The sequence below is a fragment of the Podarcis gaigeae genome, assembly GCF_964106915.1.
Source record: "Podarcis gaigeae genome assembly, chromosome: 16".
In the NCBI taxonomy this organism is placed as follows: Eukaryota; Metazoa; Chordata; class Lepidosauria; order Squamata; family Lacertidae; genus Podarcis; species Podarcis gaigeae.
The window spans coordinates 40,527,076-40,552,457 of NC_139693.1; the positions used below are offsets into that span (position 1 = coordinate 40,527,076).

At 45.7% G+C, this 25,382-nt stretch overlaps 1 protein-coding gene across 41 annotated transcripts in view; it reads right to left on the minus strand.

The window, feature by feature from the left end:
* The window catches only part of CLIP1 (CAP-Gly domain containing linker protein 1), a 103,854-nt gene extending 79,385 nt beyond the window's left edge, over positions 1-24,469 (minus strand). For 17 of the 41 annotated variants that reach the window (XM_083716766.1, XM_083716783.1, XM_083716781.1 and 14 more), the window contains exons 1-2: positions 24,212-24,376; positions 339-531 (exon numbers count right to left, since the gene is read on the minus strand). In XM_083716766.1, the coding sequence (XP_083572892.1) occupies positions 339-432 (94 nt within the window). In that variant the 5' untranslated portion in view covers positions 433-531; positions 24,212-24,376. Of the gene's footprint in view, positions 1-338; positions 532-9,015; positions 9,196-22,566 lie in introns of those variants that run through there. The other 24 variants (XM_083716788.1, XM_083716780.1, XM_083716785.1 and 21 more) reach the window with 14 other exon arrangements.
* Between the last annotated feature and the right edge of the window lie 913 nt (positions 24,470-25,382).

The window sequence follows — 25,382 nt, forward strand, 5'->3', positions numbered from 1 at the left end:
AGAGTTTCTAGTCCCATCAGACCAATAAGGACCAGGTTATATAGTCAGGTCAGTATAATGCAGTGTTGGCTGGAGGTCAACCTCCCACCTCCCTGTGAAATGAGAGGATATCATGTCCCAAAAGTTTGGAGGGGAGCTGGGAGAACACACACACACACACACACACACACACACACACACAAACATCCAACTGACTCCTGATTTTGCAAAACATCTTCAGAAATTCACCCCACCACATGGCAGCTATTAAAAATTAAGCATGCATCAGAAATGTGCACCATTACATTTTTATCAGAAAATGTTAAAAAAGGAAAAGCCACATCCCTCATCGTCCTTACCAGGAGCAGCTGATGCAGCTATTTTCAGCAATGTGCCTCCAGGCTTGCTGATTTTGGTGGGGGCCTTAAGCCCACTCGGTTTTAACATACTCATCTTCTTGTCAGCGTTTGATCCCCTCTTGTCTGCAGTAACTATCTTTTCCCAAACATGGATGCAATATGGATTTCTACGCCGTTTGCCTCCAAGTTAAACCTGTGTATATATTAGAGAAACAAAAATTTAAAGATAAAATGTACTTTTTGGTCTTAAAGAACTTGTAAAGAAACTTCTGGACACAAAGCCCACAAGCCTCAGGAAGAATAAAGGAACATTTGCAGGGCAAGGTTGGCTATTGCCACATTGGAAGCCTATTTCATATTAAAAACAAGTTGATTTTTTTGAAACTTAATTTCCACATTTCATCTAAAGGTTGCTGGGGGGCGGGGGGGGGGAGGGAGAGAACAGAGCCCTTTATGACATTACTAACATTACCATAGAAAATATTCAGCTATTTGGGATGTTCAGACAATTCTATGTATTTATAAAGTGCTGTGACATTGCAGAGCAAAAGGCACCAGCAAGCAAAGGGGAGTAAAAGAGTGAGGGTGGGGTGGGGTGGGGTGGGGAGGGAGATGGCACATGAGGCCTGTAGAGGAATCAATGCTTCTAGAGAGCTGAACAACAGCAACAACAAAACTCATGATGCGTTGCTCAGCAGAGCATTATCCCTTGGCAGCTAATGAAGAGAAACCCCCCTCTTCTCTCCGGGAATTCCTGGCTGAAGATCACAAGACATTCTACAGGCCCCCATGCAGCCCCCCAGCACTGCAGCCAGAGTTATAAAGGAGGCTTCTCCTCCTTCCCAGTTTCTAGGAAAAGTGAATGGCTTTGATTTAGAGGCCCACTAAGGCTTTACAGAAGGAAACAAGTGGCAATATTATTTTTCCTAAATCAATTTTAATCAAGCATTCCTCACTACGTGCTGAGGACTGGCTTCCTTTAACTGCAACAAGAAGGCAGCGGATTGTTTCTTTTTAAAACTTACAGTGCACTGGTGATCTAAATGTATCTTTGGCTGTTTGTCAACACACAACTTACGCCAAAAGGTCCTTGAGAGAGGCATCATTTGTGTGCTAGTGGTTACAGGTGGTGGAGGTGAGAACAATTAAATCACCTACAAGGAGCACTTAGAGGAGGCAGAGAGGTTTTGAAATGGTTTCGAAAAAGCAACTTGGTTGCTCAACTGTTTTCTCAGAACTTGACATACAGGTTATGGAATGCAGATCCTGGTCTCCAGTGTACACAGAGTGTCCTGGCAGCAGCACAAGTCTCTGAGCTTGCAGCATTTTTAGGTCATCCTCTAGGACTGCTAGCAATACTCTGGCCTGGCATGGAAATGTATTATAAGAGGACAGAACGCTCCTCAGTAGGAACAGAAGCAAACTCTGCACACATCTTCCACTCCTCTTGCCCCCAGATGCGTTTCAAACTTTTGTTTGAATATTTATTGGGAAACAAAAACAGGCAGCTTCTTTCACCATTTTGTGCAATGTTCAGGGACTTGCTGCTGTTTAGCATAAAATCTGGATCAGAGCCTCCCAAACCGTCCTGGGACTTTTCCCCTCCTCTCTCTGCACCCTAATTTCCCATTATATCTGTCTGCATGACCCTCACTCCGTCAACTCTGTGGCCTTCAGCTGCCCTATTCTCTTAAGATGACCCTGTTCTTCTTTGCTGTCCTCCATAGCAATATGCCCACCGCCAAAAGCTAACTGTAAAGTGCTACCTTTCTTATCATTTATTTTATTTAAAACGTTTAGTTCCTGCCTTTCCATTAAAATGCCTGAGGCAGCTTACGATAGGAGTTAAAGTAAGAAATTCAGAAGGTAAGAGATCAGGAGACAGCACATTAAAAACTAAAAAACCAGACTGCTTTAGCCACCCATGGTTCGGCTGCTAGCAAGGCAGGCTAGCCATCCTGACTAGGTGCCATTCAGGGGGCAGCAAAGGAGGGGGCTGTGGGCTCACCTGGAGGAGGCTCGCCTGGTGCCCAACCTCTTTATTCCCCAAGGCATTTTGTATTTTGAAACATTAGAAATGAAGTTTTTAACTTTGCTACTTTACTTGTGTGTTGCATTGATTGTTATTTGGTATTTTTAATAGGTTTACTGTATTTTTTTGTTTTAAGTATGCTGTAAAATCATCCTGAGATAAATTATAATGGAATTTATATACCAAAAATAAATATGTTAGCAGAGTTTGAAGGCAAGGCCTCCCCGCTCCAACCCTGCTTTGTGCTTTGCCTTAGTACTGAATTGTATGCTCTTTGAGGCAGGGACCCATCTTCTTCTGCTTATGTTATTCTGTGAAGTGACACATATACTGAGAAAGCCCTATACAAAATAATATTAAAGTCAGGGCTTGGGTGTGCATGGATGACCTGGTGATGAGCAGGGGGGCAGGAGATGCCTACGGTGGCGCCAGAGTTCCACAGGTGCCTCCTACCCCACCACAAGAAGAAGTGTGGAAAAGTAGCAGCAGCCAGGACCCCAGCTTTGGTGGGGCGGTTGGGGGAGAGAGGGGGGCAACTTCCTATTTCACCTACAGTGGCAAAATGGACTGTGCTGCCCCTGCCTCTGATCATAGTGTGTTCTTGGTTTATGAATGCTGGCTTGCTAGGGAGCTACAAACCAGGGTACTGGATCTGGCCATCACAGGTAGGTAGCCTAGTTTTAATGGCAGCTCTCTGGTCCATTTCTCCCCCTCACACCAGGGGAGGAGCACAGCGGGCGCACTCAAGCAGCAAGTACCAGCACACTGCCCATTAAGCTCCAACAATCCTGCAGCCCTGGCTTGCCGTACTGCAAGAAGGCAGTCAAGGGGTGAGTTGTGAGATCGGCCACTTGTTAATAGAGTGCATAGTGACAAGGGGAAATGGATGAAAAAGTCCTTTAAAAGCATAAGAGAATTTATAGATGGTCCCCAAGAACAGATTCTCCACATGGAAGCACTTCTAGTCCCTGGTATTTCACAGGCCCTTAAAAGCCACAATTCATTTAGTTTAATGCCAGCACTGTAAATCCCTTGAGCTAAAACACCCCCTGAAACCCTTCAAATGATAATTCCAGCAGATTGACCACAAGAAGTGGTTAAGGGGGGAGGAGAATAACTGGCATGCAGAGCATTAACAGTTCATCTGCTAGGGAAATCAACAAGAGAAGAAACCATAGCCCAGTCACAAGGAAAGGGGAGGAACTTAAGCAGCAATTGATTTCCATTGATGCTTATATGGCTATCAAGGAAATTACAGGGCTAAAATGAAACCTTATATTCAGAAACTCAGGTTTTCCCCTCAAATTCCCTTTAGAGGGTCCAAACTTTAGATGTTCTGCATGGTAACCCGCATTCTACAGCATTATTTTAATTGAATGTCAGTGTTCAGGATAAATGCCCCTCACTATCTCATTAATTCTAAGAGCACAGCAGCAATCCTATGGAGTCAGGGCCAAGGGTCTCTCTAGGCCATCTGACAATCAGCAGCCAGCACCAGATACAAACAAAAAGCAGTTGTCTCCATACACTTTCCTTGCAGCTTTGAGAAATCCAAAGTTCAGGGACATGTTGAACAAACCCAGTAAACCTTGTTTAAGCATAACAGAATCAAAGGTCTGAAGAGGATCCAAATACCGTCCAACCCTAGACATAAATCTCTATGCACTGTCCCATTTCTCATGACCCCTCCTTGCAGCCCTTTTACACATTACCTCACATCCTCAGTATTACCGTAATTTTCACTCCAAAACACGCACTTTTTTGCTCCTAGAAAGTAAAGGGAAATGCCTGTGTGTGTTACGGAGCGAATGCCGTCAGTCAAGCAAAGCGGGAGCCGCTTGAGGGCACCCTTCTTCTGTCCCGCTCTCGCTTTGCTTGCTTTACAGCCAGGAGGAGGGGGAGGAGGAAGGGAAGGAGAGCCATGGCAGCACAGCGGGCAGCAGCCGCTTGCACGCGAGGAGGGACAGACGGGAGCCATAGCGTAGCCAGCAACAGCTGCTGCAGCCTCAGCTAGCAAAGGTCCGTGCGCTCTCTAAACGGAGCAATGAGGCTGCAGAGGGACGGCAGGGCACAGGAGGGCTCTGAGCCCCGAGCGCAGTGAAAAGCAGTAAAAAAGTTTTTTAAAAGGCTGCTGGGGACAGGAGGGCACGGGATGAGGGAGAGGGGGAAAGTACGATTCTCCCAGCGTCTCAGCTGATCCGCTGAGCAGGACTTGGGTTGCAGGAGATTCGCCATTAGCTGCGTAAAGCAGCAAAGAGGGAGAGAAGGAGGAAAGCGGGAGAGGAAAGGAGCTGCTTACACTGCTGTAAGTGGCTGCTGTCCGGTTGGCTCCTTTAAAGCAACAGTGCTCTTTCCCTCCCCCCTCTCCGCTCAGCTCGCCGAAAAGCTCCTTTTCCACACACCCCACACGTGTTCCTTCTCCCCTTAAACCCCTCGCCTGCATTATTAGCCGCATCCTTCTCCACACACCCCACACATGTTCCTTCTCCCCTTATACCCCTCTCCTGCATTATTAGCCGCATCCTTTTCCACATACCCCACACATGTTCCTTCTCCCCTTATACCCCTCGCCTGCATTATTAGCCGCATCCTTTTCCACACACCCCACGCGTGTTCCTTCTCTCCATAGACCCCTCGCCTGCATTATTAGCCGCATCCTTTTCCACATACCCCACGCGTGTTCCTTCTCCCCTTAAACCCCTCTCCTGCATTATTAGCCGCATCCTTCTCCACACACCCCACACATGTTCCTTCTCCCCTTAAACCCCTCTCCTGCATTATTAGCCGCATCCTTCTCCACACACCCCACACGTGTTCCTTCTCCCCTTAAACCCCTCTCCTGCATCATTAGCAGCATCCTTTTCCACACACCCCACGCGTGTTCCTTCTCCCCTTATACCCCTCGCCTGCATTATTAGCCGCATCCTTTTCCACACACCCCACGCGTGTTCCTTCTCTCCATAGACCCCTCGCCTGCATTATTAGCCGCATCCTTTTCCACATACCCCACGCGTGTTCCTTCTCCCCTTAAACCCCTCTCCTGCATTATTAGCCGCATCCTTCTCCACACACCCCACACGTGTTCCTTCTCCCCTTAAACCCCTCTCCTGCATCATTAGCAGCATCCTTTTCCACACACCCCACGCGTGTTCCTTCTCTCCATAGACCCCTCTCCTGCATCATTAGCAGCATCCTTCTCCACCCACCCCACGCATGTTCCTTCTCCCCTTAAACCCCTCTTCTGCATCATTAGCAGCATCCTTCTCCACACACCCCACACATGTTCCTTGTCCCTTGAATGCTTTTCCTTCGCTCGCCACTTAAAACATGGTTACAAAGCACGGATCCACATGGATCCTCAGGATTTTTGCACTGGGTCACCCCAGGTTCACCATCAGATCACGTAGCATATCCATGGCTACAGCCTGCACCAAAAAACACACACGCACCCACTGTTTCATGGGGCTGCAATGGCGCAAAAACGTGGTTACAAAGCATGGATCCACGTGGATCCTCAGGATTTTTGCATTGGGCTACCGTAAACTCACCGTCAGATCACGTCTGTGGCCACAGCATGAACCACAAAAATCATACATCCACTGTTTCGTTTAGAATATTTTTTCTTGTTTTCCTCCTCTAAAAACTACTTGCGTGTTATGGTCAGGTTAGTGTTATAGAGCGAAAAATACGGTATTTAATATTAAAAGGAGCAAAGGTTAACATAAGCTCCAAGACCAGGGACTGATTATTAATACATTTATATCCCACCTTTCACTTCAGTGAGCCCAAGGAGGTGTACACGGGTCTCCTCCTTCCTGTCCTCACAGCTGCCCAGTGGCAGTAGACAATAACTTCAAACTTGAGCCTCTCATGTCCTAGTCCATGGGTAGGCAAACTAAGGCCCAGGGGCCGTATCCGGCCCAATCGCCTCCTCAATCCGGCCCATGGACAGTCCGGGAATCAGCGTGTTTTTACATGAGTAGAATGTGTCCTTTTATTTAAGATGCATCTCAGGGTTATTTGTGGGGCAGAGGAATTCATTCATTCCTCCCCAAAAAAAGAATATAGTCTGGCCCCCCACAAGGTTTGAGGGACAGTGGACCGGCCCCCTGCTGAAAATGTTTGCTGACCCCTACCTAGTCCAATATTCTAACCACTACAACACACTGCCCGCAAAGATTACCTTACTATACCATCCAAAACAAGCAAGAGAATCAAAGCCATTTTGCCAAAAGCTTTGCTTTTGCATCATTTAGCCAAACTGCCTATTTGCCTTTCTGCTTTCTTTTCATATGTTTGCCTTCTCTCCCTCACCATCTCACTTTCACTAAGCTGCTAGTTTTCTTACATGCAATAAGCCTGCTTTTTTGTTTAAACATAAGGCAACATTTAGAAATGCCACCCCGTCCTGGCAGTCCGGAATGATGCAGTCTAAGGCGAGCTTTGCCAAGTGATCTTGCTGAACATATAGATCAGCACAGCAAGCAAAACACCAACAAAATCTTTCAGCAGGCTACCTCGTGTGGGGGTTAGGCTGTTGTTGTTCTTTAATAAATCTGTATACCAACCTACACCCATAGGTCTCAGGATGGTTCACAACATAAAAGTATAATATAAAAAACACAAAATACATAACAAAAGTAAGAACAAAGACAACCCAGTAATTCCCCCTTCCACAACACATTTAAAAGGGCATGGGATGTCAATCAGCCAAAGGCCTGGCTGATGAAGAACGTTTTCACTTGGTGCCTGAAGGTATATAATGAAGGCGCTGCCTGAACCTGCATGGGGAGAGCATTCCCTGGGAGACACTGCAGAGAAGGCCTGTTCTCATGCTGCCATCCTCCAGACCTTTCATGTGGGAGCACACAAAGAAGGGCTTCATAGGATGATCTCAGGGTCTGGGTAGGTTCATATGGAGAGAGGTATTGTGGTCCTGAGCCATTTAAGGCTTTATAGCTCAAAACCAGCACTTTGAATTGGGCCCAGAAACTAATTGGTAGCCAGTGCAGTCAGGCTAGGATCAATGTAAGATGCTCAGGCCATCTTGCGCCAGTGAGCAACCTGGCCACTGAATTCTGCATTAGCTGAAGTTTCCAAACCATCTTGAGAGGCAGCCCTACATATAACACATTGCAATAATCTAACCTAGAGATCACCAGAGCATAAGATAACAGCAGTTAGGTCAGGCTTCCTCACCCTCGGCCCTCCAGATGTTTTTGGCCTACAACTCCCATGATCCCTAGCTAGCAGGACCAGGGGTCAGGGATGATGGGAATTGCAGTCACAAAACATCTGGAGGGCTGAGGTTGAGGAAGCCTGAGTTAGGCTATTCCTGTCCAGAGAAGGGTCAGATGGCTACGAGCTGAAGTCACTTTCATTAGCTTTTTCAACTTCACAGAATTGTAGAATTATGCATCTCAGTTTTGCTTGTCAAACCCACAAGAACATAATGCACCAAATGGATCACTGAAAACAGTTTGATTCAGGTACCTTGAACACTTATGTTGAACATGATACCTGGGGTTAGAGGAAGTAATGCTGCAGTTCAGATTCAGCTGATTTCTTTGTGATGATAAGAAGTGGGTAGTTTGTTTTTTGGAATATCTCATCTCCTTAGCCTTGGAACAGATTTCCTTCCATGCCAGCAGAGTACTAGGGATTTTCCCACTCACCAATTTTCCCTTCACCCACTCTTTCTTCATTCAAATGCTAGTACTGAATGATAACTAGTCCAGGAGCTAAACCAACTCTGTGTATTGTCTTCTCAAAGGAGTCATCAACTCCATAAACTGTAGGATAGCTCAACATCTCCTAGGCAATTAGGAAAAAGAATTGCATGAAGCTCATTTAAACAATGCATTGAGAGTAAAACTGATTTAATATGGAAAAAGAGGGATTCAAAAGGTGGAAAAAATGTGAAATACACTTTCACAAATGCATGTTAGGTCACCTAACATGTCTGAAAGAAGACAGGAACACCAATAAAAACTACAGCCATACAAGCCAGCTTTGACTTCGCTTAGAAAATAATGCAGCTTCCTAAACTGAGGGAGCAGCCTCAGAGTCCTCTCCCCACAAGTCTGTCAAGTCCAAGGTATCAAATGCCCACCAGGTGCTGTTTTTAAGGGAAAGGGATCCACTCCCCATTGAGGTTCTCACACTATTTTCAAAAAGCAGGCAGGTCATATTCTGCTTCCCCACCCCTTCTTATGCCAGGCAGAAGAGGCACATGAAACAGGCCGTCCCCAGATCTTAACTGCTTGGTGGGCTTGTACATTAATATGTGAGCATCTAATTTTTGTCAGTCTTAATACAGTAAGGTTGGCAGTCAAAAGCAACGCTAAGTGGAAGCAAACTATTGGGAAATTAAATTTTAAGCCCAGCAACATATTACAGGCACAGGAAAATATAAGACAGATGGAACTTCTCTGATACAGAAAGCAGTAGAGAGTCCAGGGTGTCAAAAGAGCAGAAGTGGAATTATTGCAGCAGGTCATATTCAGGTAAAAAGTTGCAACCTTTAAGGATTTCTGCCACAAGGCGATGTTTTGTGAAAGTAACAGTTGAACCATATGCAGAGATATGAAATAACAAAAAGTCTATTTAAAGCCTGAAGTTCTGGTCATTCTATAAGTTACCTACCCAAACTGAGATATGGTTGCTTTATTTCTGTTATTCACAACACTAATATCTAAGACAGCTTCCAGGGGATCAAATCCTTGAGTGGCTTGGGAAAGCTTCAAGTGCTGCAGCCTGAAATTCCCTCAGCTTGTGCTCTTTAATTAGTGCACGGTTAAGTCCATGAGGGGGTGGGCTCTCTCCTCACTGCTGCCTTTTGTATTATGACTTCATTGTCTCTGACCTCATAGCCAAGCATTCAGGAATGTCTGCAAGAACATGCCTTGGAATGCCACTGCTGGTCAGACTCAGTAGAGACGAGAGGGGGAATGTTTCTCCAGCTTCTGCCATTCCAGGGAAAGGAAGGAAAAGCTCCTCGATGCCAGCCTTGTTACTGCTTTCTTTAGAAGAACAGGGGCTATAATTCCCAATATATTACTTATATATTCATAGAATCATAGACTTGTAGTGTTGGAAGGGAGCCAGGGCCCCTGCAATGCAGAAATCTCAAAGGTGGCCATCCAACCTCTGCTTAAAAACCTCCAAGGATGGAGAGTCCACAACATCCCAAAGGAGACCGTCCCAAGGGATTCCGTTAGAATCTCCTTTCTTGTAACTTGAATCCAGTGGTTTGGGTCCTAGCCTCCAGAGCAGGAGTCCCTCCCCTACCTTCCCAGGGGCAACTTGAAACCTGCGTGCCCTAAGGGAAGGCAGAAGATAGGAAGCCCAGGTGAGTTTGTGTCATCAGCTCCTGAAGATCATCAGCTGGCCTGAGAGGACTCTGTTGTTCTACATTAGTATTTTTAAAGTGTGTTATGTCTTGAGTGCTTGACAGAAAGGCAGTATTAATGAAAGCGAGTCTGGGGCTTGTTGACCAAAAAGCAGGATATAAATGTTTAAAATAAATAAACGGTTATACAATATTGTTGTGTATGGTTATAACACAGGAAATTATTTTTTCCTGACAGAGGGAAACAAGTCAAAACAACAAACCTACTGCACTTCTACTATAACTTCTGCCATAATGATGTCGATATATTTGCTCTTGCCTGTCGTCACACAGTAATTCACATGAGTGAAAAGTGGTGGCTGCAGCAGTCTGCTGGCTCTTTCCCCTGCCAGCCTCGGGGGCCCTGTCCCTGGGATCCAGATCCACAGGCTGGCCAGTGCCTCTATTGGCTACCTTCTTCCTCCTCAGCCAACCTAGGGATCCACTGCCACCACCAATTAGCATGAGGAGTTGGCAAGGGCAGAAAGAGGAGCCGCATGGAAAGGAGGAGGCCTCCAAAAGTGGTGGCCAGTTGGCCTCAGAATCCACAGGCGTGGCAGAAAGAGGTAGAAAGAGGAAGGATGGACTTCCGGGTTGGCGCCATCGCCGAATGGCGGGCTCCCTCCGTGCTCCGGAGGGAGCCGGCTCGGCAGGGGTTGGGTTCTACCGCGCCGGCGACGCGGGGACCCTCAAAAGCCATGGGCACGGAGCCCCATGGACATGGTGACTCGGCTGGCACCTTTGCGCCCCTCCCCGGCCCGCGAAAGAGCCTTTTTAAAGGCTAAGGAACGGGCGCCTGGGGGGGGTGTGCTTTGAGTCCGCCGCTTCCCCTGCCGAGCGAAGCCGCATGCCATTCGGTGGAGAGCACTAGCTTCTTCTATTGAAAATTTGGATCCAAAAGAAAAACCCGTGAGTAATTGGACTATGGATTAAAAAGAGGGATAAATTTTTAAAATTTGATGCGAACGGGGGAGGTGGAAAAAGGAAGTCAGCCCCCCCTTTATTGTAGAAAAGACAAAACAAAGGACTTGACAACTAAGATCGAGTGTAACCCTATCTTGATGAACTAACAACTTCGCGAGGGAAAATTATAAGTTTGAGCTGGAGGAGAAAAGGAGAATTTGCATTAAAAAGCAACCCCCCCCCCCCCCGGAATCCCTGGAGCGATCTGCGAGAATACCTGGAGAAGAGTAATGGAGGTTTTGACAGCTGTCAAAGAGCTGTCAAAACGGAAGAACAAAATAGAGACGGTGTTTTGAGGACTTTGCCAGTTACATTTGGATATAAATTGGATACAAATTGTTTCAAATAAGGATTAACAAGCTATTTGGACTGGTGGATGTGATCTGGAAGGGAACTCAGTTACTGTAATCCATCTAGAGGAGCTGAGGGATATTGCATGTGTTTTTGCTAGGAAACTTGAACAGTTGAATAGAACTTTCAACCTCCTGGGAAACTGCAGAAATGGAACATTATTTTGTCTACAGAGGTCTACATACTACAAGAAACAATGGATTTATCTGTTGGAAAATGAAAGGGACATGACGTAATGTTTTGCTCCTGAATAACAAGCCTCTGCAGAGGAATTAGAAGCTTTTGGAAAAAGAACCTTTCTGCGGGAGAACAGGGAAACAAAAAGGAGGAGAGTGACCGACAAGAATAAGGAAACAACAAGAACTGGACAGAACTGGAAGTGGGGACATTTGGGATATCCAGATTTGACAAGCTTATGGAAATAAAATTTGGAGTTTTTACTCCTGGATACAAAAATCTGGATAGAAGAAATGAGCCCCTTTTTGAGATAGACTCCTTCTAAGATTGGACACTTGTGATTAAAAATGACTGGTAAAGAATCAGAGAGATATGGGTTTAGTGAAATGTGGGAACACCAGGAAGATATTAGAATTGGAGGGATATAAGGAACGCAACAGGGAAAGAGGGGAGGGAAATTTGGAATCCAAAGGCGGTAAAATTATTTTTTCTTTCTTTTTGTATTTTCTTTTCATCTGCACTATATCTGAAAGGGGGGAACTCGTGGAAGGGAAGACAGATCTTAGGGGATGGGAATTTGAAAAAATTGGGTTATTGACGATGAGTGTAATTTGGGGATAAGAACTTGTTGAATTTAATTGTTTATTTAGAAGATTTGGAACACAAGAGGGGGGGGAGGGGGAAGTCCTGGTTATTGGAAGAAGTGTATAAATTGGATTTAATTTGTTTTAATTTGGAAAATCTTAATAAAAATTATTTAAAAAAAAAAAAAGAAAGAAAGAGGAAGGATGAAGACGTTCCGATGGGTGGAGTGGGGAGGGTGAGGGGAGGGAACAGGGAGGGGTCAGTGAGCCCAAGGAGGTACACACCTGTAGACAATGACAACTGAATGACTGACAGAAGCCTGAGCACAGTGGACCAACACCAGCTGATGACAAGGCTCCCCAAATCTCTTTTCTGATGAGAGCAGCTTTTGCATCTCATTTGAAAACCAAGGACCCATAGTCTGGAGGAAGAATGGGGAGGCACACAATGCCAGATGCTTGAAGTCCAGTGTGAAGTTTCCACAGTCTGTGTTGATCTGGGGAGCCATGTCATCAGCTGGTGTTGGTCCACTCTGCTTCATTAAGTGCAGGGTCAACGCAGCCGTCTACCAGGAGATTTTGGAGCACTTCATGCTTCCTTCCGCAGACGAGCTTTATGGGGATGCTGGCTTCATTTTCCAGCAGGCCTTTGGCACCTGCCCACACTGCCAAAAGTACCAAAACCTGGTTCAGTGCCCATGGGATTACTGCGCTTGATTGGCCAACAAACTCGCCTGACCTGAACCCCTGAGAGAATCTATGGGGCATTGCCAAGAGACATGAGAGACATGAGACCGAGCAATGCAGAAGAGCTGAAGGCTGCTATTGAAGTTTCCTGGTCTTCCATAACACCTCAGCAGTGCCACAGGCTGATAGCATCCATGCCACACTGCATTGAGGCAGTAATTGATGCAAAAGGAGCCCAAACCAAGTACTGAGTACATATCTACTCAGTAGCTTCTACTTCTCAGAGGTCCAATATTGCTCTATTTGCAATCCTTGTTTTGCTGATTTCATTTAATATTCTATTTTTCTGAGATTGTTAATTTGGGGTTTTCATCAGCTGTACGCCATAATCTTCACAATTATAACAAATAAAGGCTTGACATATCTCACTTTGCATGTCATAAGTCTATCTCATATATTAGGTTCACCTTTAAAGTTGAATTTCTGAAATAAATGAACTTTTCCACAATATTCTAATTTTCGAAGTTTCACCTGTAAGCCATCTATACTCAGCTATCTACACACCTGAGCTGCCGCCCTCACTGTACTTTTATCAGATCTTGCCCTTTAGAGACAGTTTAGGTGTTCTTTCCCCAATATTAAAGGTGACTTGATATTTCAGCATCTGCCCTTAGGTTCTGAATAGTTCCCCCCATTTGATGCTGTCAACTCTTCTGGTACTTAAAAACAAATTAACATCAGCTCACTTCCTTTATTTGCAAGAGGTGCTTGCCCTTTTCTGTTCCTCTTTCCTCCTCACTGGAGGAGTGGCGTGCAGTTTTCTAAGTTTATCAAAGAAAAACTGAGTGCTTTTCAAAACCTTTTCCCTTTACACTAAAACATTTTTTTAAAAATCCTAACATAACCAGCGTGACAGCAGGAAAATTCACAATATAAAGTTATTATTTACTAGTTCAGTAACTAACATAAGTTTTTATGCATCTCAGAAATTTAAAAAGATGTAACTGAAATTAAAATGTTTATTTTTAAAAAAACAAATTTGATAAACATTTTTGTAATAAATCCTCAAAGAACTTTACAAAATTAATTTTCTTAGTACAACACAAATAAATGGCATTTGGATGGTTTTATAACATGAATCTTTCATACAAGCTACACAAGCTACAAATTTTATCCCTCTAAGCGGATCCAAGAGCTCCTCAGAAGCTTACCAGGGGTTTCTCAGTGTAGAAACAAGTCATGGTTAAAAGCTCCTCTTAAAAATAGCTTGATCACAACTAAAGAGCCCCCCTGCAGCAAATAGCTGCAAACAGGATCCTGAGCAAGTTCTAAGACGAACACAGCTCAGACAGAACATGTCTTGAAATCCCCTGCTTTTTGCAGGAATGCTGCTACAGACGTACACAAGCAAACTGATGTGGAAAGAATTCCATGGCGGTAGATAATTTAGGAGATCACTGGTCTAAGGCAGTACAATTTGCACACTGCATTAGCCAACAGCTCACAACACACTGTTATATCCTATGAGTTATGGCATGCAGATTTGGACACAACAGCTTGGTTTATGCATTACACTAAACTACAGTTAAAATAATGGTATAATGTGAACAAGCAGCATGCTGGTGCCCCAAACACCATGTTATATTTGTTGTTATGTGGAATATGGGCTTGTGGTTTGTTTCTCTCCAAACAAACCACAAATGAAAGCCAAGGTTTATCTGGACAGTGGGGGGAAACCATGAGTCCAAATTCCATGAAACAACAAGCCAGACTCTGGATTGTTTCCTCCCCATTGCAGAAGAAGCAACAGAAGCAGGAAAGGAGTGAAGAGCAGACTTTTGAGCACCAGCACAGGACCAAAAAAATGAAGTCAGGAGAAAAGATTGGACTTCTCCATTTTTAAAACTCAAATTTTTAACAGCTGATATAGCAACAGCCAGTAATAATACCACAACTAATTAACATGCTTGTTAGTAAGTTAGGGTTTCCATTTATTATATGTCTTCTGCTATTATTCCAAAGCAGGAACCTCCAGATTCTTACTAGAACTGTAGTTCATTATATATAAACCACAGAGTAACTGGAGGATTTACATATAAGGTATAACGTATGTGGAGCCAGGATAACAAAGAAAGTAGTCATACACTGAATCCACCCAGCATGTTGCCTCCAAATGGGAATTCTGAGCAGACAAAGCCACTCTTAAATATCCAGCCTACTGTACAAGCTTCTGTCTGCTAAAGATAGGGGGGGGGAGTCTTAATACTGAAACTGTTTTATGCCACCATAGGTCACCCTAGGCCTGCTTGTACAAGAACTATTTTTTGGGACAAACAAAGATACAGTACATATATATTCTAATAGGTAAAGATAAAGGGACCCCTGACCATTAGGTCCAGTCGTGACCGACTCTGGGGTTGTGGCGCTCATCTCGCTTTATTGGCCGAGGGAGCTGGTGTACAGCTTCCGGGTCATGTGGCCAGCATGACTAAGCCACTTTTGGTGAACCAGAGCAGCGCATGGAAACGCCGTTTACCTTCCCGCCGGAGTGGTACCTATTTATCTACATGCACTTTGACGTGCTTTCGAACTGCTAGGTTGGCAGGAGCAGGGACTGAGCAACGGGAGCTCACCCCGTCGCAGGGATTCAAACTACTGACCTTCTGATTGGCAAGCCCTAGGCTCTGTGGTTTAACCCACAGTGCCACCCGCGTCCCTATATTCAAATTGCTATGTGTTAAATCCCTGTGCAAACTCAAAGAGAGAAATCTCAAAGAGAAATCTCAAAGAGGCAAACTCTTTAAAATGTACCGTCAAAAGATATATTCTAAGTCATAGAAAAACATTAAAACTTTTTCATGGTACATCTAAGAATGCCTGCATTAAGCAGTGGCGTAGCGTGGGTTGTCAGCACCCGGGGCAAGGCAAGTAATTTGCACCCCCTAACCCGTGGATTTGCGCACCCTAACCCTAACCCCCAGATGTTGCGCCCGGTGCAGCCGGCCCCCCTGCACCCCCCACGCTACGCCACTGGCATTAAGACATTCAAAAGCATGGCAGACTCCTGAACTAGAGAGGTGAAGTATGGGAACAATCCACCAAGCATTTCTCCTATGCAAGCCCCATTGAAAAAAATGGCTCATTCATTCAAATGTTTGGTTTTTGCTCAAGTTCCATTTATCATTGAGGGGCCTGAGTAGGAAACACTCTCATTTGATGGCAGCCTACATCTTACATTTACAACCCCAATTAAATTAAACAGATTTGTTCTCATATCACCGGATGGATCAGGAGATGCTTACTGGAATGCACATGGACACCACTGCCTTCCATGAGAGGACCATTTTTTTCGTCGAAATGTGCATTCCTATTTGGGCACATTTTAAAACACACATCGTAATACAAGTATCTGGAAAACCAAAAACTGAGCATTGAACAAATCCTTTTCTTTTCTTTTTTATACATGATATGAAAAAAAGAATCAGAAAGTTAAAGTAGAATATTATTTTTAACAGCACTTGAAAAATTATGAAAAAGTAATAAAATGCACTTTTACCCCATGTAGGAACTATTCTCCTGATCTGTTGTTGTTTTAACTTAATTTTTGACACTGGTGTTAAATTAATTTTGAAAAATTAACTTTGAGGTTATCAACCTCCTGCCTGCCTTTCAGCTACCCATCTAGGACTACTATTACAATGCTAACATACATGGAGAGCCCAGTGGCACACAATTGCTTTGCACCCAGGAGCAGCCATTGTAGCCCCAAACAGCTGCAAGGGGAACTTATGGCTTGCCTTTGCATGCCTTGCAGCCAGGCTGGCAACTGAAGGGAGCCAATCAGCCTCGCCGGGGACTGAGGTTGGGCCCTTCTGCTCTGCCACTCAGCTACTGCCCTTCCCAATATATAGGATACCCTCTTGGTGGGTGGCATTTTCTGTCCTGAAGCCCAGAGTCGGATGGGCCGCCCCCCCCCCAGCAGCCAGGGGAGGTTCATCATATCCTTGCTGTGGTAGACCTCAGCAACCATCAACCCTGGCTGTTGAAAAGGCTCATCAACCAGCAGGCAGGCTGGTAGATAACTTGGATTCATGCCCAATGCCTACCCTAAGAAAGCTGTGGCCTACTTTTATCCAACTCAGGTTGTGCTTGTCTTCTATTAATACTTCTTCCCATACCCCTCCCAGATACAATGTGCATGGGTCCACAATATGGCATTCTGGGTTAGGTATGTGCAAACCAGAGACGAATAAAACTTGATCTTGGCAACAGATACAGACACACAGTGCAAGAATATGCAGAACACAGCATGCTCAAAACTTACTTGTTTGCAAAACTTTGCTATTAACTATTCCTCAATAGAACATATCCGTGGGTGCTAAATTCTTGTGTCTGATTAATGTTAGGATTTAATTAGGACCGGTATGTAGAATAGCTAGACCCAAGTGTGGTATCAGGGGTAATAAGGTGTGATGGAACCACTCACCATACTCTGTAACAGCACATGTAAAAGCAAGTTAAGCAGGCACACTTCCTGGGTTGTATATTGGACATTATAATCCTAACCCAATCAGCAAGTGTTAATGAAGTCAGACAGACTTCTTTGTGAGAAGACTTCTTTGCAGGCCTCCACTTTGTGTGTGTTTTTTTAAAAAACAAAACATTTTGAACTGCTGTAGATGGTTGATGATGGGCCTGTAAAGTAATCTTTGTGCTATTTCAAAACAGCAACTTGAGAAAATTCCTACCTTTAATTAACAGGGGAGGTAAAACAGCAGATGTTTTTAAAAGTCTAAGTAAAGTGTGACCTGCTAACACCAGTTCAATTTGCCAGAATCTGTTGCTGCTTTGTGGATGCTGTCACACAACCGTTAAGGGAGGCATGGGGGGCTTCAGCCTCCGGAGGCGAAACAGGCTGGGCCACCCCTGCATGGTTTTTGTCTGCAGGTCCTTGTTGTCCGTATAGTTAAAGCCATGGTTCTCCCAGTAGTGATGTATGGAAGTGAGAGCTGGACCATAAAGAAGGCTGATCGCTGAAGAATTAATGCTTTTGAATTATGGTGCTGGAGAGTCCCATGGACTGCAAGAAGATCAAACCTCTCCATTCTTAAGGAAATCAGCCCGGAGTGCTCACTGGAAGGACAGATCCTGAAGCTGAGGCTCCAAGACTTTGGCCACCTCATGAGAAGAGAAGACTCCCTGGAAAAGACCCTGATGTTGGGAAAGATGAAGGGCACAAGAAGAAGGGGACGACAGAGGATGAGATGGTTGGACAGTGTTCTCGAAGCTACCAACATGAGTTTGACCAAACTGCGAGAGGTAGTGGAAGACAGGAGGGCCTGGCGTGCTCTGGTCCAGGGGGTCATGAAGAGTTGGACACGACTAAATGACTAAACAACAGCAAGCTCCTGCCCTCTCATTTTGGTGGCATGGCAAAAAGATAAAAGTAGACACAGTGCTGAGGATATGAATTCCCAAAGCTGATGGGAATGCGTATCTCATCCCTATCAGTCATAAAATCAATCATTTGATGAGCCAGGAGGGAGGACATGGCATCCTGGCTGTGAGTCCTGGAAAACCTGCTTGTTCCCTGCCTTGCAGGTCTTTTTCTGCCTGGCCTGGGACTGACTCCAGCTAAGAAAGCTGAAGCTGCTGAACAGACTCTTGGGCTGGGTTTTTTTTGGGGGGGGGGTGATTTATGTGGAAATTGTTCAGTTTGGTTGGGTATCTTTTAATGTTTTATTTATTGTCTGACTACTTTCATTATGTGGTAGTTATTTATTTTCTTCTTGCTGTAAGCCACCTTGACTATGGTTTGAACTGCGGAAAGGTTACATTCAAATAAAATTATATATGTTTCCATAACCTTGCCACCTGATCTGATCTGCATATGCATTAGCTCAGGAGGTGGGTGTGTGTGCATGTGAGAAAAAGAGTTGGATGTGGCCACACTGACCACTGACCTGCAGCTCCCCGAGAGCAGGGTCAAGTAGGCTGAACCAAGCCCTCAGGCACCCTGCATCAAATTAACCCCAACATACTGATTTCCGGATGAATCCAAAGCCTTCTCCTAGGTGATTTTAAGAACATATTCTATTAATAAAAATAGCTAAAGAGCTCCATTAGTTAGGGTGAATTTTTAAATTCCTTTCCCATTTCCTCCCTGAGAAAACACTCTGCAAAGTGCAAAAACAGCACCTACCCCCTTACATTAGATCCAGATTTCTCAGGTTATGAACAACAGGGAAGAATTAGTCCCTTAAAGATTAAAAGAAAATTTCTAATTCTTCAGGCTTCCTTTGCATCTATAATGTCTGTTTCTAATTTAATATTCCAGCACAATTTTGAAGGGTTTGGAACACGTCAGGAACCACTCAAGATGCAGAGCAAGCAACCAATTTAATTAGAACTTGAAACAGCTAATAAGGGTGAAGAACGAGAAGGGGGGGGGGGGGGTGAAGGAGATCTGTGTTCTACTGCCTTTCAATACTCTCGTGCTCTGCTCCCAGCCCCTTGAGCAGTGCAAGAAACAGGGCTGGCTTCCATGCTCCAGAGACACCACTATCAGGCAAGCTAAGAGTGCTGTTCACAGTTAACTCCCCCACTAGCCGAAAAAATGCCTCAGAGAAGCTGAGATCATCGCCCATGTGCTGCAAGCAAACACTTCATTTAAATACCCAAAAGCCCTTTTCCAGCTGAGGCAGCTGGAAACATGTTAACCCAACAACTTAGGAAATACTCCCCACAGAAACGCCAAGGGTATAAACAAAGGTGGCTTTCATGAGTCACACACCTCCCTCTGCCAATTCCCAGGCACTAGAGAACTTGCACCCTCATTTTAACAGAAAAACTGAACGTTGTTCATCCTTTCAAGCAGGATATACAAGGAAAGGAGAGCAAAATAAGGGACAAGACAAGTTTATTGACAGGGAACCAACACGATGCTTCTTCCTCAGCCACCACCAAGCAGGATGAAATGAATAGCATAAGAGGAGACAAACTGTTTGGCTAGTGAACACTTCAGTTTAGGGAAGGGAAGCCTGGCCATTTTGACATTTTTTGGCTTGTGTGCCAAGCCCTCTTTGTGTTAGATCACTGCTTCCAAGGAAACCCCCCAAGGAAGACTCAAGTGAATTAGACACAAATGAGGTCCCAAAATATACCTATAGTTTAACCCCCCCACACACTTTCTGTATCTAGCTTTTTAGGGTCCACTTGCAGATGTGAAAAGACTCCTGGGCAGCTAACCCATGTCTACACAGGTTTACTCACAAGCAAGTTTCATTGACGTTCATCACTCAATGGTCTGGAAACCAAGCGCTACAAGGCAATTGGGTATGTTTAGCTTGGAAAAGAGAAGACTGAGAGGAGATATGATAGGCCAGATATGGGCTATTTAAAGTTAAGACGAAGAATGATAGGAGATGTTTGTAAGGCATCTTGTATTTCTTGGCATCTTATTCACGGCCTTTAGGATGTTAGAAATCTCCAAGAACTCTTAATGCAGAGGGGTCAGAAGATAGCCCACAGTTTGTTGGTGGACTACCTAACAGCAGCTGGTTACTGGGATTCTTGCAAAGGAGGTAGGACTGAGTGGGCCTTGGGATGGTCCAGCAAGCCACCCACTTCTGACTTAGGCAAGAAAATGTACTGTAGTCTCTCCTCAACTATTAAGAGATCCTGATCTTTTATGCATTCATTTTGATAAATTAAAAATGTATTGCTGAACACATTTTTCTAGTAAAAAGCAAGCCTTGTATGTTTCAAAGTCTGCCTTCCCTTGTCCTGATTAACTTGGAATCATACCTTAGTATTTACTGATCATACTTTTCTTGTTTGTACAATAAAGGGGATTTAAATTTGAATTCCATCCCCCTTTCATGTAGCATAATGGGATCATCAGGAGTTACAAGACCTTCATTAGCTGGGCGGGGTGGAAATTACCTGGTACTCAGAAGTGGGTCTATGTGTCAATGCCCATTTGCCCTGTATATTTTTAATACCATTCATGAAAACATGACACATACCGTCATCAGGGATTCAGCTTATTAAGAAAACTCTACACTCATGATTTCACCAGCTCAAGGATTAAACAATGCTAGTTATTCCATGGCATGGAGGAATAAACTGGGAGGAGGAAGAGGGAGAAACAGACTGACTAGATAGAACCCTAATCAGCTTCCCTTACCTAAAATTACTAGTTAAACTATATGTAAAATACAAAGCTTTGAATGCCTTTGGTTACATTAACCCTACTTTGAAAACAGTGTGCAATTATTTTATTTAGATGTGTTTCTCTTCCAATTATTCTAGTTGGGCAATTTAGAAATACTGCACTAAGTCAACTATGCATCCTTCCTTTATTCAACTGGACTCAAGTATCAAAACATAAAATTAGAAGAGCCGGTTATGAGTATGGTATCTCTTGGCCCCAGATACAGGCATACCGAAGCAGGCCTTGATCATAAGCCTGGTTAGGACTGACCCTTTACAGCATCACAGTCCCATGGAGATCATGCTTATCCCCTTATTTCCACACTTTAATTTTCAATAATAGATCCAGCAACCCTCAGTAGAACAAAAATGTGGCCCTTGTTTGTTTTTAAAATGAAAAGCTATTACGCATCTGATGCTGCTTGGGACACTAAAAACAATTTTGACAGGCTGCATGAGCTGCCATTTTACTGTTACTTTAAGAAGTACAGTGGTACCTCCGGTCACGAACTTAATTCGTTCCAGAGGTCTGTTCTTAAGCGGAAACCATTCTTAACCTGAGGTACCACTTCAGCTAACGGGGCCTCCCGCTGCCGCCAGCGCGCAATTTCTGTTCCCATCCTGGGGCAAAGTTTGCAACGAGGAGCATCTACTTCCGGGTTAGCGGAGCTTATTACCCAAAGCGTTTGTAAGGAGGACAGTACGTAACCCGAGGTTCCACTGTACAAATAGAGGGAACCCTTCCAACAGTAGGAAAACAATACTATCTTAAAGGAAATTAAGTCCCCTTACTTACTTTCCAACTCTGGGTCACTGCACATTTCTGGTGCATTCACATAGTCAGAGGTATGACAGCAGTTAAGTATTTACAGATTTTAAAGATTAAGATACTATAGGATTAAGGGCAATATGAGAGGGACATTTAATATGCTCCCATTTACGTAACCTACAATTCCATTTCAAACTTGAACAGAAACAAAACACAACCCTTTCATTGTACTAGACATGTGCATGCTCTCATGTGCACTCTCTCTCACAGGTAGGTAGCCGTGTTGGTCTGCTGTAGTCGAAGCAAAATAAATATTTTTTTTATTTTGTTTCGACTTCTCTCACATTCACACACAGGATTATAATTTGCTAGATCATTTTTTTACAAGGCTAAATTTACATGATGGCAGAATACGGTATGTTTTACCTGCTTTTATTTACTACAGAATCTAGTTCTCCTACATTTATTACTAAAATGTGGATTCACAGTCATATTGTAGTTTTAAAAGTCACAAAGATGCTAAAACACAAAACCTCAAAGAGCAGAAGTTACAAGACGTACTTGAACTTAATCAGAGTTATTTGATATTTTCCCCTTGCACAAAAGCTATATATACGGAGGCATGAAGAAACTTATTTGCACCATGCACAAGAGTGAGGGAGAAGCATGCCACTCTTAATTTTTTTAATCACAGGATATTTAAGCTCTAGATGCATATCAGCAACGGAAAGATTCTTAAACCACCAAATGCTTGGCAAGGATAACTATTCTAGCCAGCTGCCCATGCAACAAAGTCCTGGTCATGTGCTAATTTCACTTTACACACATCTCTCTCACACACCAAGCACAGGTGATTAATCGCTTAAAATGAATCTGAAAATTGAAAAATCAGTCTCTGGTAATAAACATTGTCTCTGAGAAACAACTTAAGGGTAATATAGCATTCTAAACATGCTGTTCCTTGCAATCAAGGTATTTCCAATTGTAAAAGCATACATTCCTAGCTGCTCTATAAGGAAATCTATAATCTCAACACTCGTGGCAGGAAGTTCTGTACTTACTCTGCTCGTTTGGCCAATGACACTTCCACCCAACCAGTGATGTCATGCAGCAGACTGCTCACCAGTTGATTGCTGCATCTCTCCACCCAGTTCAAATGAAACTGCCTGCCTCTCGGCTTACAAGAGCTTTTGTGTTGGAAGGAAGGGGATCAAGGAGGAAGCACCTTCCTTGCTAACAGCAGTAATCTGGAACCCTTACAGGGTCTCCAGCACAAAGCAGATGACCTCCACCTCCCAATGCTGGTCTACCTCAGTAGTCTCCCTCTCTCAGGCCAGATCGCTGCCTGGGTACCAGATCTGGAAATCTGCTGCTGTCACCCGAGGCAAGAGCAGATCAGATGACTGAGCACAGTCTGTGTGACTCTATTAGCAGACTGACAGGCAGAGCTCAGGAATGCTTCTTCTCAGAGCCAGCCCAACCATGAGGCCAGACCTTAGGTGGCAGGATCCACGGGGCAGCAGATCTCGATGTTGATCTCCCACCCCTTGTTTCTGATGTAGCTCTTCCCTCGCCCCTTCTTCCTTGGCAGGGAGGGAGGCTCCATTTTGGGGTCCACCACAGGTCCCAAAATGCTTTGGGCTGGCCCTGCTTCTCCCACCCTCCTTATGGTGGGCTGAGAGGCAGAACTTGACAGCTTTGAAGCCCACACCCCTCCAGGCACACATTCCTAAAGTCTGCATGGAGAACAAGGCTGGCGAAGGGGCACCGCAGGGCCTTTCCAACTCCAGTCTGGAGAAGCAGATACAGAGCCCGACCTGTGCTCAACCTCTGCCACACTCCTTTTGCAACCCTATTAGCTCAACAGCCATAGACGCAAGCCTCCATGCCAACTGAAAAACATAAATAGACCCCCATTTACGAACTAAACATTTAACCTAAGAGTATTAAAACATCAGGGGCTCTAAATACAAAACACCCCCCACTCCCCCAAGCTTGCAAAGGAGCCTTCAACACCTACCAATTAACCCCTTAGTGAAGGCTGAAATTGGCTTCGGCTGCTACCTGGGGGGCAAAGAAAGCTTCTCATCCCGATCCTCCCAGGACAAATAAGAGTCCAAGCTGGAAAGCAGAGTCGGCCCCCTCCCCGCGCCTCAAATATCACATTTTACCCCAACAAAGCAATCAACCCCCGGGGCTGCAAAATGAGCAGGTTATCCCGTCCAGCGACGCCTGGCAAAAGCGATACAGGCTGCTGCCACAGAAGGGGGGCGGGGATCCCCCAAGCCCCCCCCCCCGCCACTCCTGACAAAGAGTCTCGCGCAGCGCATCCCTCGCCCACCTGGACGGAGAGGAGCCCTTGCCCAGAAAGGGGGAGCCCCTCCTGCTCCAAGCCACCCCCCTTCAAGCGGAGCGGAGAGCAGCCAGATCTCCCCCAAGAACCAAGAAAGAAAGAATGCAAGCGATGCTGCTGCTGCGGGGGGGGGGGGGCAGGCACAGCTACCAGACGGCAGAGCAACAGACCCCCCCCCCCCGCAAACGCCGCGGTCCCTGTGCGGGCGAAGCAGGCAGGGAGCAGACGGGGAGGCGGCGGTGGGGCCCCTTCCTCGAAGCCGAGACAAAGCAGGGGACCCCCCCCCCGCCCGCGCGCGCGCCCGCGTATCGGAGGGAAGAGAGAGGCGAGCCCGGACCCCCCCCCCGCCTCACCCCGCCAGACGCGCCGGCAGCGCCCTCGGCTCCCTCCCGGCAGCGGCGCCTCCTGGCTCTTCCGCCTTCCTGCCTGGGCTCCGCAAGGCGGGCGGGCGGAGACGCGGAGCCAGGCCAGCCCCGCCGATGCCGATGCCGCCTCCTCACGTGCTGCGCGCGCCGCTCTGCGCGGCTCTTGGCCCCCCTCGGATTCTCCTCCCCGACGGCTCCGCCGCAGGCGCGCCAGGCCCTCCTTCCCACGCCCCGGGGCCTCGGCCTGCCTCCGCAGCCCACCTTCCAGCTCGCCGATCCTCCCCCCGAGGGGGTTTTGCTGGCTGGCGGGGCGGGGCGGGGCGGGGCGGGGCGCCTTTTTGTGGCTCCCTCAGGTGCCAACATGTTTCGGGCCAGAAACTTGGGCGGCTTGAAAAGAGGATTCGGCTAATTCATGGCGAAGGAGCCAAGAGGGCTCTTGCAGCCGGTCCCGCTTGCGGCTTTCCCAGAAGAGAGGTCTGGTTGGCCTCTGGGGGAAGAGGATGCCGTCGGCCTGATCCAGCTGAAGGCTCTTCTTTCATTCGGCCAAGTCAGACCTAGTCCAGGATTGTCTCCAGGGCTGCCCCTCTGGGCTTCAGCCTGCAAGGCAGCAGCCCCTCTCCCAGAGCCAGAGGCCGGCCGGCCGGCCTTCTCTCGCTTTCCCGTTTCCCCAGAGTAGCGCCCCTTACGCTACTTATGCTTACATCCTCTTTCAGTAGAAGTTCTCTTTTAAAAATTCCCTTCTTTCCCCCACTTTGTTTCCTCATAGGCCCACCCAATCCTAAACATAAAATAATAAGCTATATCAATATAGCTTCTTCCCCACCCTTTCTCTCTTCCCCTTTAAAAATTCCTACATTTTCACTTTCCTTCATAGAGAAACAACCAACCCTATTGATTTCAGTGAGGCTTCTGTTTCCCCTACAACCTCTTTTTGTAAAGCATCCATTCCTGCTTTTCTCACAACGAATCAGCAAGCCATATGTACATCCTATTGATTTGAATGGAATATTTTCATCGCACACCGGCTGGCTAACAAGTGGAATCTGACACATACTTACCCTGCAGTCAGTCCTACTGAATTCTATAGGGCTTATTTCAGCTGAAGCAAAGTAGCAGAGCAAAGTAGCGGACAGCAGAACATAGCAGGGTGGGCACATTT